Genomic DNA, 13330 nt, shown 5'->3' on the forward strand with positions numbered 1-13330 from the left:
ATAAACAAATTTGTACCTAAACTTTCTTAATAATAAAATAACTCAAGATTAATTGAGGGTATTGATGAGAATAGAACTATTTTTCATAAATAATCTCGTATGTAATTAAGAATATTCATAATTTATTATGATTTATACATATTCGTTAATAAAATAAAATTTTGGAGTGAAGATTTCTCCATTTAAATTATCGCGCGTTTTTAGTATTAACAGAGTACTCAAACGCCACTTTCATTTTTGCTTGTAATTCAAGGGAACCATAACCTTTTAATCTACCTTTGTCGTGTGTATTTCTTTTTTCATCACTTTGAATATAATTTTATTAAACAATTTAAAATGCCAGACCATCTAGGAGACGATATGAGAAAAGTGAAGGAGGATGAGAAAGAAGAAAAAGTAATAAAATGTAAGTAGAACATGGTATATTTTTAATTCTTCATGTATCAATATTTTTATGACTTTATTTGACGTAACTTGATTTCTAGCTCTCGATGAAGGAGATATTCAATTATTGAAAACATACGTAAGTTTAAATGAATTATTAAGTAGTTAAAATATATTATCAATGGTTTATGCCTAAATTTTATTGTTACAACCTTCAGGGCCAAGGACAATATACTAAAAGTATCAAAGCAGTTGAAGAAGACATTCAAACAATAATAAAAAGAGTTAATGAATTAACTGGTATAAAAGAATCTGATACTGGATTAGCTCCTCCAGCACTCTGGGATTTAGCTGCTGATAAAATTACTCTTCAAAATGAACAGCCTTTACAAGTGGCTCGATGTACCAAAATCATCAATGCTGACTCTGATGATCCTAAATATATCATTAATGTCAAACAGTTTGCTAAGTTTGTGGTTGACCTAGCCGATTCTGTAGCTCCTACTGATATTGAAGAAGGAATGAGAGTTGGTGTAGATAGAAATAAATATCAAATTCATATTCCTTTACCACCTAAAATTGATTCAACTGTAACAATGATGCAAGTTGAAGAGAAACCAGATGTTACGTACAGTGATGTTGGTGGATGCAAAGATCAAATTGAGAAGCTCAGAGAAGTTGTTGAAACACCATTATTACATGTAATTATTTCTATTAAAATATTTACTTTTCATCATCAATTGCATTTTAACTATGAAATAATTGATGTACTCATATGTAAATTTTTTACAGCCTGAAAAATTTGTCTCTTTGGGAATTGAACCACCTAAAGGAGTATTATTATTTGGGCCTCCAGGAACTGGAAAAACGCTGTGTGCTCGTGCTGTTGCTAATAGAACTGATGCTTGCTTTATCCGTGTCATTGGCTCTGAATTAGTTCAAAAATATGTTGGAGAGGTAAGATAAAATAAATATATAAAGCTTTAATGAATAATCATTATAAAATTTGAATTAATATCCGAATTATTTTTAATCTAGGGAGCTAGAATGGTGAGAGAATTATTTGAGATGGCAAGAAGTAAAAAAGCATGTTTGATATTTTTCGATGAAATTGATGCGATTGGAGGTGCGAGATTTGATGACGGAGCTGGTGGTGATAATGAAGTGCAACGTACCATGTTGGAACTTATTAATCAACTTGATGGGTAAAAAATATTTCTATTTTTTGATAATCTTACTGACACTTACTATATTATTATAAAATGAATATATATTCTTATACAATTTTAGATTTGATCCTCGAGGAAATATTAAAGTATTAATGGCTACGAATAGACCAGACACATTGGATCCAGCTTTGATGCGTCCTGGACGTCTCGACAGAAAAGTTGAATTTGGTTTACCGGATTTAGAAGGAAGAACTCACATATTTAAAATCCACGCTCGCTCTATGAGTGTTGAACGAGACATTAGATTTGAATTATTAGCTCGCTTATGTCCAAACAGTACTGGAGCAGAAATACGTTCTGTTTGTACTGAAGCTGGCATGTACGCAATTCGTGCGAGACGTAAGGTTGCTACTGAAAAAGACTTCCTTGATGCTGTAACTAAAGTCATCAAATCTTATGCTAAATTCTCTGCTACCCCCAAGTATATGACCTACAATTGAAGCTTTCTTATCAGAATATATTCATACACAAAAATAACATCATTCATTTATGCAATATGAGTAATATCCTTTTTCTATATTTGAATTAAACACTGATTATAAATTACTTTAGAATAATAACTGAATCAATAAACTAATTTAAAAAAAAAGAAGAATCATTTTATCAAATAGTTTCACTCAGTTGGGTTACAGTAATTTTGTTACCTGTCCCAAATTACCTGCTTGACCGTGAAAGAACCTTTTCAGTAGTTGTACGCTTCAACTCCCTTCCATTACCATACACTTTGATGAGTAGGGGAAAAATAACTGCATAATCAAGAATAAAATGTACAACAGAGACTTCCAACAAGTTTATAAATCAATAAATACTAAACAGTTAAGTTTACTCGTTCTCGCTCTCATTAAAACATTGTTGTCCTTATTTGTTTTTTTATCGTTCAACATGCGGTTGTTCAGTCGTTCTTGCCAAAGTGAAGAACGTTTAGTAGGAAAAACCGTTGTGATAACTGGTGCAAATACCGGAATTGGAAAAGAGACTGCAAGAGATCTTTATAGACGAGGTAATAAATTAGTAAAATAAATAATTATTTTCATAAAATTTAAAACTAATAGATTACTTTTATATATTTTATTTTTTTATGATGATCTATAATCAATATCTTATTATTCAGCAAAGTATCTAATAGCACATTCGTATAAAAAAAGTGTAAATGTATTGAGTACGTGATAGAAATTTCATTCAAAGATATCGTAAGGAACTATACAATGTCATGATAAAACTTTAAAAATAAAATAATAAACTTGATGTTAGTCATCAATGCTCTTACATTAAATATATTCAAATTTTAAATCTATGTCATCGCTCTTTTTGAAGCATCTATTTCTATTATTGTATTCAAGGTTTACAATTAAGGAAAATTAAATGAGTTAATTAGTTCAATTCCTTTGATTCATAGATTATGATTGCTCCATTTCCCGCTGTAATAAATTACTCAATTTATGCTTTGTTCTTATTATTGAAATTAATTTTTAACTACGTCAATATAAGTATTGCAATATTAAAAGCTTCGTATTTCAATAAAAAGTATCACAGTACCACACTTACACAAATAACATTAACTAAGTAGTAATGATTTGTCACATACACATTATCAACAATGTAATGTTGGAAAAATACTTCTACGTTATTTAAAAAAAAAAAAATTGAGTGTTTTTTTCACACCTTACGTAAAGAATAATAAGTTTTTATAAGCTTTAAGTAATTTAATATTATACATAGTTGATACATTAAAGTCAACTAATAATTAAAATTAAATTGTGAATAAAAAAAAACTACTAGTAGATTTAAATCGATTTTTTTGATGTCAAGTGATAAATAAATATTATCAAATAGATTTTATGTACATAATAAAAAAGAAAAATAATTTATTTTATGATAAATTTATCATTTTTTTTGTGTCTATTAATTGGAAGAAAACAAATATCAAAAGTCAGTATGAAAAAAGGAATACAATGTACAAGTTCTTGCCACTTTTTATCATTAACTACAAGTAAATAATATAAATGCAAGGTAATTTTATTTATTAACTAAGTTATTTTTTTTTTAACACTAATTATGAATGATCAAGTATATATTCACGTTCATTTTTAGCTTTAATAAAAAATAAGTCAATGAAAAGTTCTATTATCATTCAAGGTCATGTTAAGTCAGTTATATCTACTCATTTTCTCGTGAAATTCCTGGGATTGTCATAATACTTTTTTAGTATATAATAATCATAATAAAGGTTAAAAATTCTTGAATAATTTACATAACTAAATAAGTATCAATGCTCAAAACTCTCCTTGATGAAGTATTTTATTGCAGACTGCATTTAATTTTTTTATTTCATAATTACGAAAGGATTCACTATTTTTTCTTGGTTTAATAATAAGTGAATGTTTGTGCTAGGAGCCAGAGTGATTCTTGCATGCAGAAATGTTGCCAAAGCTGAAGAAGCAGTAGAAGAGATCAAAACTACTCCGCCTACGAAGTATCTTAAAAATTATTTATTTATTTTATTTAAAAAAAAAAAAAAAAATTATATTGTAATTTTACCTGTTTTATTAAAAATGGAATTAAATAATAATTCAAGTATTGAAATTGTGCAGCATTAGCATATTCAAATATGTATTATTTTTTTTCCAGACCTAACAGAGCACAGTTTAATGGAGACCCTGGTGAATTGGCTGTTTGCCATCTGGATCTATGTAACCTTGCTAGCGTCAGAAAATGTGCACAGATCCTTAATGATACTGAAGCCAATATTCATATTCTTATCAACAATGCCGGCGTCATGATGTGTCCATACGCTAAAACAGATGATGGATATGAAACTCAATTTCAATCTAATCATCTTGGTCATTTCTTGTTTACTCTTCTATTGCTTCCAAAAATCATTAAATCAACACCTGCAAGAATAATCAATGTCTCTTCTTTAGCGCATGTTTGTAAATATTCCAATAACAGTATTCAACTTATTATTTATTAAATAACACCTTATTATTTAATATTTATAAATTATTTATGTAATGGCATTTCAGTTGGTGATATTAATTTTGATGATATTAATTCGGAACGATCGTATTCTGCAAGAACAGCTTATGCACAAAGTAAACTTGCTAATGTATTATTCACGAAAGAATTAGCACGTCGATTGGAAGGTAGACAACATCTTCATCTAAGTGACGTTGCTTCATAACTTGAAAATGCTCAAAGTATTTGTTATATTTATTTTAGAAGTTAAAATCGAAGGAATTACTACATACTCTCTACACCCTGGAGTAATAGCCACTGATTTAGGTCGACATTTCAGCAAAACTATGTTTCCTGGAGCTCGATTTGGCTTTGAAAATCTTCTGGCTCCATTTATAAAAACTCCAGAACTTGGAGCACAAACTACAATTCATTGTGCTACGGATAAAAAAGCAGGAACTGAGACAGGATTATATTACAAGTATTTTAAACGTTAATTAATTATATCGCCTATCCTATGTATATATTAATTTAATTGTCTTCAATTTAGGGAATGTGGTATAACTTCATCTTCATCTGCATCAAACAACATTGAAAAAGCTCGTCGGCTTTGGGACGTAAGTGTTAAACTGATTGGCGCAGAGCCTAAGAATGACCTGAATGAGCTTCTGGCTTCACTTGTTCCTACAAAATAATTAATATTTCTATTTATTCCTAAGTTAATATATAATATGTACACGATTAAAGTTTAATAATCACAATGTCATAGTTGTTGATGCTATAAAACATTCTATATTCATTATACCATACTAATACATTAACATTTTATAATAAATCTTCAAATAGATGCAATGAAATAAGCTTAAATTAATTGAGTGATGTAAATTTTATATTTATCGGTGAATCCGGTTTATTGATTAACAGTGAAACATTGTCAATTTCTTTGCCTTTCCAAATAAAATTGTATTTTCTGCAAATCTGTTATAAATAGAGAAAATAATTTTATTTAAACTGCCTTGTGTTATTAATTGATACTTTTTTCTATGATACTCACCCTCAGTAACAACATTTGAATGTTTTGTTCTGCTAGTCTTCTTGCAATGCAAGATCTTGGTCCATGTCCAAAAGGTAAAACCAAGTAAGGATGTGTTCCTTGACTGGGCTTCTCTATATTACCTCTCAGCCATCTCTCTGGTATAAATGCATTTGGATTAAAAAAATATTCTGTTAGGCGACATATCACTTGGTTTTGTGTCACTACGACTGTCTAAAAAAATATTTTAACATTATCTGCTCAACAGGAGAATTAATATTAAATGCAATGAAACGTAACGTCATCTTACTCCAGCAGGTATATGATATCCATTTAACACAAGGTCATCCTTCAAAATTCTTCCGACTCCCACCGATATTGGATTCAATCTAAAAGTTTCTTTAATCACAGCTTTCACATAAGTAGCATGTCGTAGTGTTGCTGATGTAATTGGATCATTCTGATCTGGTAGAAGTGTGGCTGCTTCCGTCTGTAGTTTTTTTTGAGACTCAATATTTCTTGCTAGATGATACAATGCGTAAGCAATACTGTATGTTGTCTAAAAATAAAATTTAACCAGTCAACAAAGGATTTAGTACATTGTATATAATTATGGAAATTTACTATTAGAATTTTAAATCATGTACCGTGTCTATTCCTGCCAATAGCATATCACAAGCCATTCCAACAACGTCTTTCGTATCTACATCTCCGTTTTGGAGGTAAAGTTCTAATAAAGATGCATTATCTTTGTTAGATCGTTCTTTCATTTGTTTTACTTTAAGATTCACCATTTCCACAGCAAATCTGAAACATACGTGATTATTTAAAGCTTCGAATTTAAAGCAAAATATCAAATAATATTTAATTGATTACTTTTCCATATACTGTTGACTAGAAGATAGTTTTTTATACATTGGAGTTTCAAAAAATCTCCACAGTTGTGGTCCGTTGTCTAATTTAAGTATAACACTATTGCTCGTCAATGCCGCATCAATCAATCTTGAACTCCTTGAATTTTCTTGCATTTCTTCGGGTGAAAAGCTATCTATTGTAGCATCAAAAGCAACCAAACAAGTAACTAATGGTGAAATAAATTTTTAAATATTATTAATTAAGACAATACAGAAAATTTTTTTATTAAATAAATCATAGTTACTTTCAAGAAATAAACGAGATAATAATGGCAATAAATCTTCATGCTCTTTTTCTCCACAGACTTTAATAAATTGTTTGATCACACTATCAATCTTCTCAATGTAGTTTGTAATATTCTGCGGTTTACTGAGCGCTTTTTGGAATTCTTTCCGTAGTTTGTACCATTGTGGTCCATTTCTACAAGGTATTTAAATACAAATCGGATCATATAAGTAATCGAAAGGATCATTTGTTATTAAAACGCTATAATAGGTAAAAGATTACGTTGGTAAAAGTCCACCAGTGTTATAAACATGACTTCGATCTTTCCTATATTTTAGCAGTGCTAAATGGCTTCTTCTTTCTGGATATTTGCCGATTTCAGCTTTAAATATCTCTGCTATATCTTCGGGACGGAAAACCCAGACAGTGTTCACCCCAGGAACTATCTCTTCTCTAACTAATGGCCCATATTGAGATAGCTTCTTGGCGCCAGTTTTGTGTAATTTATTAAAATCGTATTCACCTAAAACATTGATAAAAAATGTGCTAAAAATTTTTGAGTAATTTTTTGCAAAATATTTTTTTTAGAAAATTAATTTTATAATAATATTATTTATAATAATAAATGCACAAATTTTTATTTACCTATGAAAGGCAAATATTTGTAGAGAGTGCCAATCAATGGTAAAGATTTTGGTCCCGGGATCTCTTTGAACGGTCGAGGTTTTGATGTAAAACCGGTTGTTGAATATCTACAGGTCGTTGTTCTGATCACATACATGTGGTAAGAGAACATTTTTCGTAACAAAATTAAAACTTGTAATTTTTTATAATCACTTATATTGCACAAATAGTCATTGAATTATCGAATATTAACTAATCAATGTTATTTAGATACACATACTATGATGACCACATTAAAACTGTGACTCCTATTTTGGTGAAGCCTATGGTTAAAAAGTTTAGGTATAGTACACAAGTAAAAATCCAACGTTGGTCAAGAAATGAACGCCAGGTATACAGTTCAGATTCTTGTTTTGATATTCTATTGTCTCTTTAAGTCTAGCTGACATGGAAATCATCGAATTCTCAAGTACCAGCATGAATATGAGATTTATTTCACCATTTTTATTTATCAATGTAGTGTTATAACTCTTTTTTTAAACATATTCAATTATTGAATCATTGTTTTTTTTTCATTTGTCTTCAATTTTTACTAATAAATTACTTGTTTTGTAAATATCAAGATGCGCAGATATTATGCAAGAATTATTTCAATAAACAGTTGGCACAGAGGCTACTTGATGGCTTTATGTTCTCCCACTTTTAAATTCTGCATTGCACATGCATGAAAGAATATCCGTAAGCATTGCAATGATACTTCCTGTGATAGCAAAACAATCTTTTCCTTTTTTTCAGGTAATAAAATTTTTTATTTAATTTGTTAAGACAGATGATGTTTCTGCTGTATAATTAATTCATTATGTACACCTGAATTCAGTCTAATTAACATTAATTAAGAGAACAGGATTTACTATTTTTAAAGTCATACGAAAGAAAGTCTAAAATCAATTTATCAAACGAACTTCATTTATTTTCATTTATGGTAATTTTATACTTAACTTCCAGTGATAATTACATCGCTTATCCAAACAGTAGCATACTAATCGCCAAAAATCACTTTATATTCATTGTTTAGTGACTAATTGTTACTAGTTCATTTTTAAAGAGAAATTAGTCGTACATCATTTGGATATTTAAACAAACAAATGAATAAATGACGACCAAACAACTTTCTAAACTATGTGAGTTATTTTCCTAGAAAAAATCTCACCAATAACCTTTTTTATCTGTCTCTTCAAGAATAAATTTTCTAAAATAATCATCCTTTGAAACTAAAAATTATTGTTTATAAAACAATAGTTTTGATCATTGATTACATTTAAATCAATTTTCCATTAAATTATTTACATCCAAAGCAAGAAGAAGAACCTGTAGCATCATGACATAACCAAAATGAAGGTTAAACACAGTTCTCGAACTCTATTGTATTTGACACAAGCATTAAAGTGGGTCACTAATAAAACTTTGTGAAGTTGCGGTCTGCTGCAAAGAAAGTTGCTCATCACTGATTTAAACCACAGAAATAAGGACGATTAACTTACTTATTTATTTTTGCCCCACTCCTGTATCTTCTTTGTCAGTCCCTCCCTCTTTCTCTCTCTCTCTCCTAACACTACTATACAATACTTTATAAATAAAGGAGTAGAGCTGCTGCAGTGTGTTGGCTATCTCACTACCTACCTCCTACTCAGAAATTTTAATAACGGTACTCTAAAACTTCCAATGTATCCACAGAAGAAATGTTCAAGCCTAGAATACTAACGGCTCTGTAAATCATACTTTTGAAAGTTATGTGTATTGCGATAACGCTACAAAAAATATTATCGTTTTAAATACTTTTTTTGTATTCATATCATGTGGCTATTTAGTCGTTCTTGTCAGAGTAAAGCACGTCTTGCTGGTAAGACTGTTGTTATTACCGGTGCTAACACTGGAATCGGAAAGGAAACTGCGAAGGATCTTTACAGACGAGGTAATATTGGTGGGAAAACACTTTTTCTTCTTATCATTAATCAAAAGAATTGTCAGACCCTGTATATCAATATTAGAAAATATTTCCTACGAAATATTATGTGTACGGTCATTTATAATATTTCATTTCTTAATCATTTTTAAGATTATATCTGTCTTAACCAAAATTTGACAAGTCATTAAAAGGTTTCAACTTTTGATCTCTATTGTTAATTAATACTAGTCAACAGTAGGATTTGTACATCAATTGTAAACATTCTAATAGCTGTAGGTTACCTTTCAGCTATTATGTATTGTTATCAAGTAAAATTAACTATTTTTGTAGTCATAAATTATGTAACTACACTCTTCATATTTAAAATAATAAATAACAAAAATAAATAAAATAATTGATAAAAATTATTGATTAAATGATGATCGGTTTTTTATTTAAACTTGGAATCAATCTTTCAATAGTGATAAAATAAAATATTTATGGTAATAAAGTATTATGATAATAATATTATTTATTAACAAATGTTTTCATTAATGTATCAGGTGCACGAGTGGTTCTTGCATGCAGGGATGTTGAAAAAGCAAAGCAAGCTATTGAAGAATTACAAACTACTCTACCGTCTAAGTATATATCACTTTCCATGTTTTATCTTATTTTGTATTTCTCCTTCATTTATTGTAAAATATAAGTAAATAGATTAACGGCAACTGTTGTTGAAATAAAATATTTCAACTTTAAAAATAGTTTTTGAGAAAGATGCTATTGATTTTTTTTTTTCAGACCAGAAAGAGAACAATTTAGTGGAGAACCAGGTGAATTGAGTATTTGCCATTTAGATCTGTGTAGTTTTGCCAGTGTCAGAAAATGTGCACAAACTTTAAACAGCACTGAACCGAATATCCATATTCTTATCAATAATGCAGGAGTCATGATGTGTCCATTTGCTAAAACAGAAGATGGATATGAAATTCAGCTTCAAGCAAATCATCTTGGTCATTTTTTGCTTACTCTATTATTGCTACCGAAATTGATGAAATCAACTCCTGCAAGGATAATTAATGTTTCATCAATAGCTCATATGTGTACGTGTTTTGATTATTTTAAAATTGCTTTATTTATTTATTTGATGATAATTCAATTTTAGATGCTGACATTGACTTTGATGATATTAATTTGGAACAGTCATATTCTTCGATGAAGGCTTATAATCGAAGTAAACTGGCTAATATATTATTTACTAAAGAATTAGCTCGTCAGTTGGAAGGTAGGATTACACATAATAATGTTGACAAGATTAATTGATTAATACTGTTATGATTAATTACAGAAGCCAAAATTGACGGGATCACTACATACTCTCTTCATCCAGGACTGATTGCTACTGAATTAGGCCGACATTTAAATGAGACTGTTTTTCCTGGAGCTCGATTTATTGCAAGAATTGTTTCTGTACCGTTCAGAAAAACTCCAGAACTTGGAGCACAAACGACTATTCACTGTGCCACAGATGAGAAGGCTGAATCTGAAACAGGCTTATATTACAAGTAAATAATATTTTTTGTAAAAAACAATTAAACAAACAATAGAACATGATATTCATTGATACATAAATTTTTCTTCTGTTTTTTTAGAGAATGCAGTGTTGCTGCACCATCAACCAAATCAAAGGATCCTGAGCTAGCTCGTAAACTTTGGAATGAAAGCATCAAGATGGTTGGCTTGGAACCAAAAAATAACTTAAATGAGCTTTTGACTCAAATATCTCAAATTCTTTCATCCATGTAGCGGGAATTTTTGACTTTTTTCAATAAATGAATACAATAAAATGTATGGAATCAATGAGAGAGCTTATTAACATATAAGATTTACTATTATATATATTTTTTATTATACATATATGTAAATGATTAAACGACTTGCGTAATAAATGGATACACAGAACTTCTGAGTTGTCAGTAATAACAAAAATGATTTATAACATTAATCAATGATACTTTGTGGGAGGTCTTCAACAGACTTTTGAAGCGTGGTAATGCACCAACATTCTTTACTTCATTGAATAACACGTTTGTATCAAAAGATTCAGTGGTTTCATGATCTACAGTTAGCAATCATCTTCAACAGGTGTCAGCAAGATCGCCCTTTGGAAATTAATATCAGTTTAATGAGGAGTTTAGATAAATAATATGTTTAGAAAGCATTAGATGCATCACAGATTAGACGATCATTTGTCAATACTCTAAGAATGAGTAATTAATATTTAATTAGGATTTTATATAACTCTATATATGGTATAAAAATTCTTACGCATTAGTGCTTGACAAGCAAATAGATAAAATAAAGAAATATCTACAGGAAAAAATTTGTGTAACAATGAGATAAGGACGATCGGTTGAAGAATAAGAAAAATATTCAATTAATGGATTATTAATAGTAATCATTTCAATGTGCTGCAAAGCTCCTGAATTATCAATAGTTTCAGGATTATTGGAGTTAGTTACATTTTATATAAATTTTTTGGTTTATAACGGAAATGTGTAATTCTAGAATTCATGGTGACATTCATTATTGATATATGTATACATTACGATATTTATTGTTTGGTTCAAGTCCAGCATAATTTAACGACCAGCTAAATAAACTGGTTATTTGCCAACTGCATCTTAAGACAGGGATTATACAATAAAAAATATTGCAGTGAAACATTAAAAAAATTATTTATACAATGACTTTGACATTTGATCAATTAATAATTTAATTAACAGTATTATCACACGGAGAAATTATCACTTTCACGTCGGGTGAATGCTCACTACTAATACAATTATACTTATAAGTATAATTGTAGTAGCTCATGGATACTTCGAAAGAAGCTGAATGACTTGAATTGATAAGATTTCTTTGATGGATTGTATGCAGTAAACATACTGAAGAGGAACTTTTTTTGAATCTTGCTGAGTATTTGCTGAAATAGAGACAAATTTTATTACAATAAATGAATAATCTATTTCCAAATTAATTTCACAGTTATGTTATAAAATTAACATGCAACTAATCACCATCTGACAATCCTAATCTACCTTGTAATTTATACTACGAAAGTATAAAAATGATAGTGTTTCATCGGCAAAAGAGCATGAAGTTTCTTCATTTATCTTTAGATAAGTAAAGGGATACAGTTTAACGAATTATTTTACAAAATTAACGGGATTCGTAAAATCCAAGGTATGCAGTTAATTAATTATTTTTTATTTTTCAAACAATTAATTCATTTGTGTTATATATTTGATGCTTTTATATGGTGTTCGTTAACACAAGTGATTTATTATATTTTCCCAAGATTTGTCGTGCCAGGTTATGAAAGAGATAAATGTTCTTCAACATGATAATACACCAACATTCCTGGCTGTAGACACCCAAATCAGAAGACAGATCACGCAAAGTTCCAGTGGTCTGATGATCTTCTTTCACAGACGTCAGCAAGATCCTTATAGATAATAACCAGGCATTAACGAGTGGATAAAATAACCATCGTCTTAAAAGGTAAGGTGCTTCATGTTGTCAAAACAATCTTGGTAACACTTTTTGATAAAGTCATGACCTTATATATGTACTTTACCTTAATATTCAAATAACGCTATGGGAATCTTGAACTTACCCTCATAAATTTCAAAAAAATATCAGCAACTTTTTGAATTAACCTACTTTTCTTCAAAACCGTTACTTTTTTATTCTTGTTTACTGCAACGCTTCTAAAAATTCATTTCACGAGTTAAAGTTCAACGGACTAAATTTCGCGAAGGCGATTTTTTTTGTTGGACTCAATGGAATATTACTATGATGATTAGTCATTGCCATATTTTGAATGATGATATATAATTGGGACCATTTCCTGCTTACCATTTATGTCATACTTTCAATGAAGGACCTAAAAAAAAAGCAGAAGGAAACATCTATAGAGTAAATAATATTGTAAATATTCGCTAGATGAATAATATT

The 13330-nt window shown here is 29.4% G+C and overlaps 4 protein-coding genes across 6 annotated transcripts; 3 read left to right on the forward strand and 1 right to left on the reverse strand.

Moving 5' to 3' along the window:
- The first annotated feature begins 237 nt into the window (after positions 1 to 237).
- On the forward strand, positions 238 to 2433 carry Rpt1 (26S proteasome regulatory subunit Rpt1). The gene is made up of 6 exons (XM_035087919.1): positions 238 to 406; positions 486 to 523; positions 603 to 1085; positions 1177 to 1341; positions 1423 to 1589; positions 1675 to 2433. Exons 1-6 carry the CDS (start codon positions 337 to 339, stop codon positions 2051 to 2053), a joined length of 1302 nt encoding a protein of 433 aa, XP_034943810.1. The 5' UTR covers positions 238 to 336; the 3' UTR covers positions 2054 to 2433.
- LOC118069658 (retinol dehydrogenase 12-like) lies at positions 2342 to 5426 on the forward strand. 2 transcript variants are annotated; one of them, XM_035087921.1, is made up of 6 exons: positions 2342 to 2613; positions 4005 to 4086; positions 4242 to 4543; positions 4637 to 4756; positions 4833 to 5049; positions 5119 to 5426. In XM_035087921.1, the coding sequence occupies exons 1-6, from the start codon at positions 2379 to 2381 to the stop codon at positions 5261 to 5263; spliced, it is 1101 nt and encodes a 366-aa protein (XP_034943812.1). In that variant the 5' UTR covers positions 2342 to 2378; the 3' UTR covers positions 5264 to 5426. The 2 variants fall into 2 exon arrangements, with proteins under 2 accessions (XP_034943812.1, XP_034943813.1); XM_035087922.1 differs by lacking the exon at positions 2342 to 2613 and adding an exon at positions 3482 to 3623.
- Positions 5357 to 9100, reverse strand: dib (Cytochrome P450 302a1, mitochondrial). Of its 2 annotated transcripts, XM_035087918.1 has the most exons (9): positions 8907 to 9100; positions 7387 to 8847; positions 7024 to 7264; positions 6761 to 6936; positions 6478 to 6682; positions 6249 to 6408; positions 5912 to 6160; positions 5623 to 5835; positions 5357 to 5546 (listed from the first exon to the last, which is right to left on the reverse strand). In XM_035087918.1, exons 2-9 carry the CDS (start codon positions 7535 to 7537, stop codon positions 5436 to 5438), a joined length of 1506 nt encoding a protein of 501 aa, XP_034943809.1. In that variant the 5' UTR covers positions 7538 to 8847; positions 8907 to 9100; the 3' UTR covers positions 5357 to 5435. The 2 variants fall into 2 exon arrangements, with proteins under 2 accessions (XP_034943809.1, XP_034943808.1); XM_035087917.1 differs by lacking the exon at positions 8907 to 9100 and having other exon boundaries at positions 7387 to 8856.
- On the forward strand, positions 9008 to 11272 carry LOC118069659 (retinol dehydrogenase 11-like). The gene is made up of 6 exons (XM_035087923.1): positions 9008 to 9337; positions 9874 to 9955; positions 10112 to 10413; positions 10476 to 10595; positions 10659 to 10875; positions 10963 to 11272. The coding sequence occupies exons 1-6, from the start codon at positions 9220 to 9222 to the stop codon at positions 11114 to 11116; spliced, it is 993 nt and encodes a 330-aa protein (XP_034943814.1). The 5' UTR covers positions 9008 to 9219; the 3' UTR covers positions 11117 to 11272.
- The last annotated feature ends 2058 nt before the right edge of the window (positions 11273 to 13330 follow it).

The sequence above is a fragment of the Chelonus insularis genome, unplaced genomic scaffold (genome assembly GCF_013357705.1).
Source record: "Chelonus insularis isolate UGA/USDA-ARS -01 unplaced genomic scaffold, ASM1335770v1 contig_422_pilon, whole genome shotgun sequence".
Lineage (NCBI taxonomy): Eukaryota > Metazoa > Arthropoda > Insecta > Hymenoptera > Braconidae > Chelonus > Chelonus insularis.

Excerpts from the sequence above, each read along its gene's own strand:
- Rpt1 (XM_035087919.1), top strand. The coding sequence starts at position 337 with ATGCCAGACCATCTAGGAGACGATATGAGAAAAGTGAAGGAGGATGAG. Across the intron at positions 407-485 it reads AGAAGAAAAAGTAATAAAAT|CTCTCGATGAAGGAGATATT; the intron begins GTAAGTAGAACA and ends CTTGATTTCTAG. Across the intron at positions 524-602 it reads TTCAATTATTGAAAACATAC|GGCCAAGGACAATATACTAA; the intron begins GTAAGTTTAAAT and ends TACAACCTTCAG.
- LOC118069658 (XM_035087921.1), top strand. The coding sequence starts at position 2,379 with ATGTACAACAGAGACTTCCAACAAGTTTATAAATCAATAAATACTAAA. Across the intron at positions 4,757-4,832 it reads ATTAGCACGTCGATTGGAAG|AAGTTAAAATCGAAGGAATT; the intron begins GTAGACAACATC and ends TATTTATTTTAG. Across the intron at positions 5,050-5,118 it reads GAGACAGGATTATATTACAA|GGAATGTGGTATAACTTCAT; the intron begins GTATTTTAAACG and ends TCTTCAATTTAG.
- dib (XM_035087918.1), bottom strand. The coding sequence starts at position 7,537 with ATGTTCTCTTACCACATGTATGTGATCAGAACAACGACCTGTAGATAT. Across the intron at positions 6,409-6,477 it reads AGTCAACAGTATATGGAAAA|ATTTGCTGTGGAAATGGTGA; the intron begins GTAATCAATTAA and ends CGTATGTTTCAG. Across the intron at positions 5,836-5,911 it reads GATATCATATACCTGCTGGA|ACAGTCGTAGTGACACAAAA; the intron begins GTAAGATGACGT and ends ATATTTTTTTAG.
- LOC118069659 (XM_035087923.1), top strand. The coding sequence starts at position 9,220 with ATGTGGCTATTTAGTCGTTCTTGTCAGAGTAAAGCACGTCTTGCTGGT. Across the intron at positions 9,956-10,111 it reads CAAACTACTCTACCGTCTAA|ACCAGAAAGAGAACAATTTA; the intron begins GTATATATCACT and ends TTTTTTTTTCAG. Across the intron at positions 10,414-10,475 it reads TTCATCAATAGCTCATATGT|ATGCTGACATTGACTTTGAT; the intron begins GTACGTGTTTTG and ends ATTCAATTTTAG.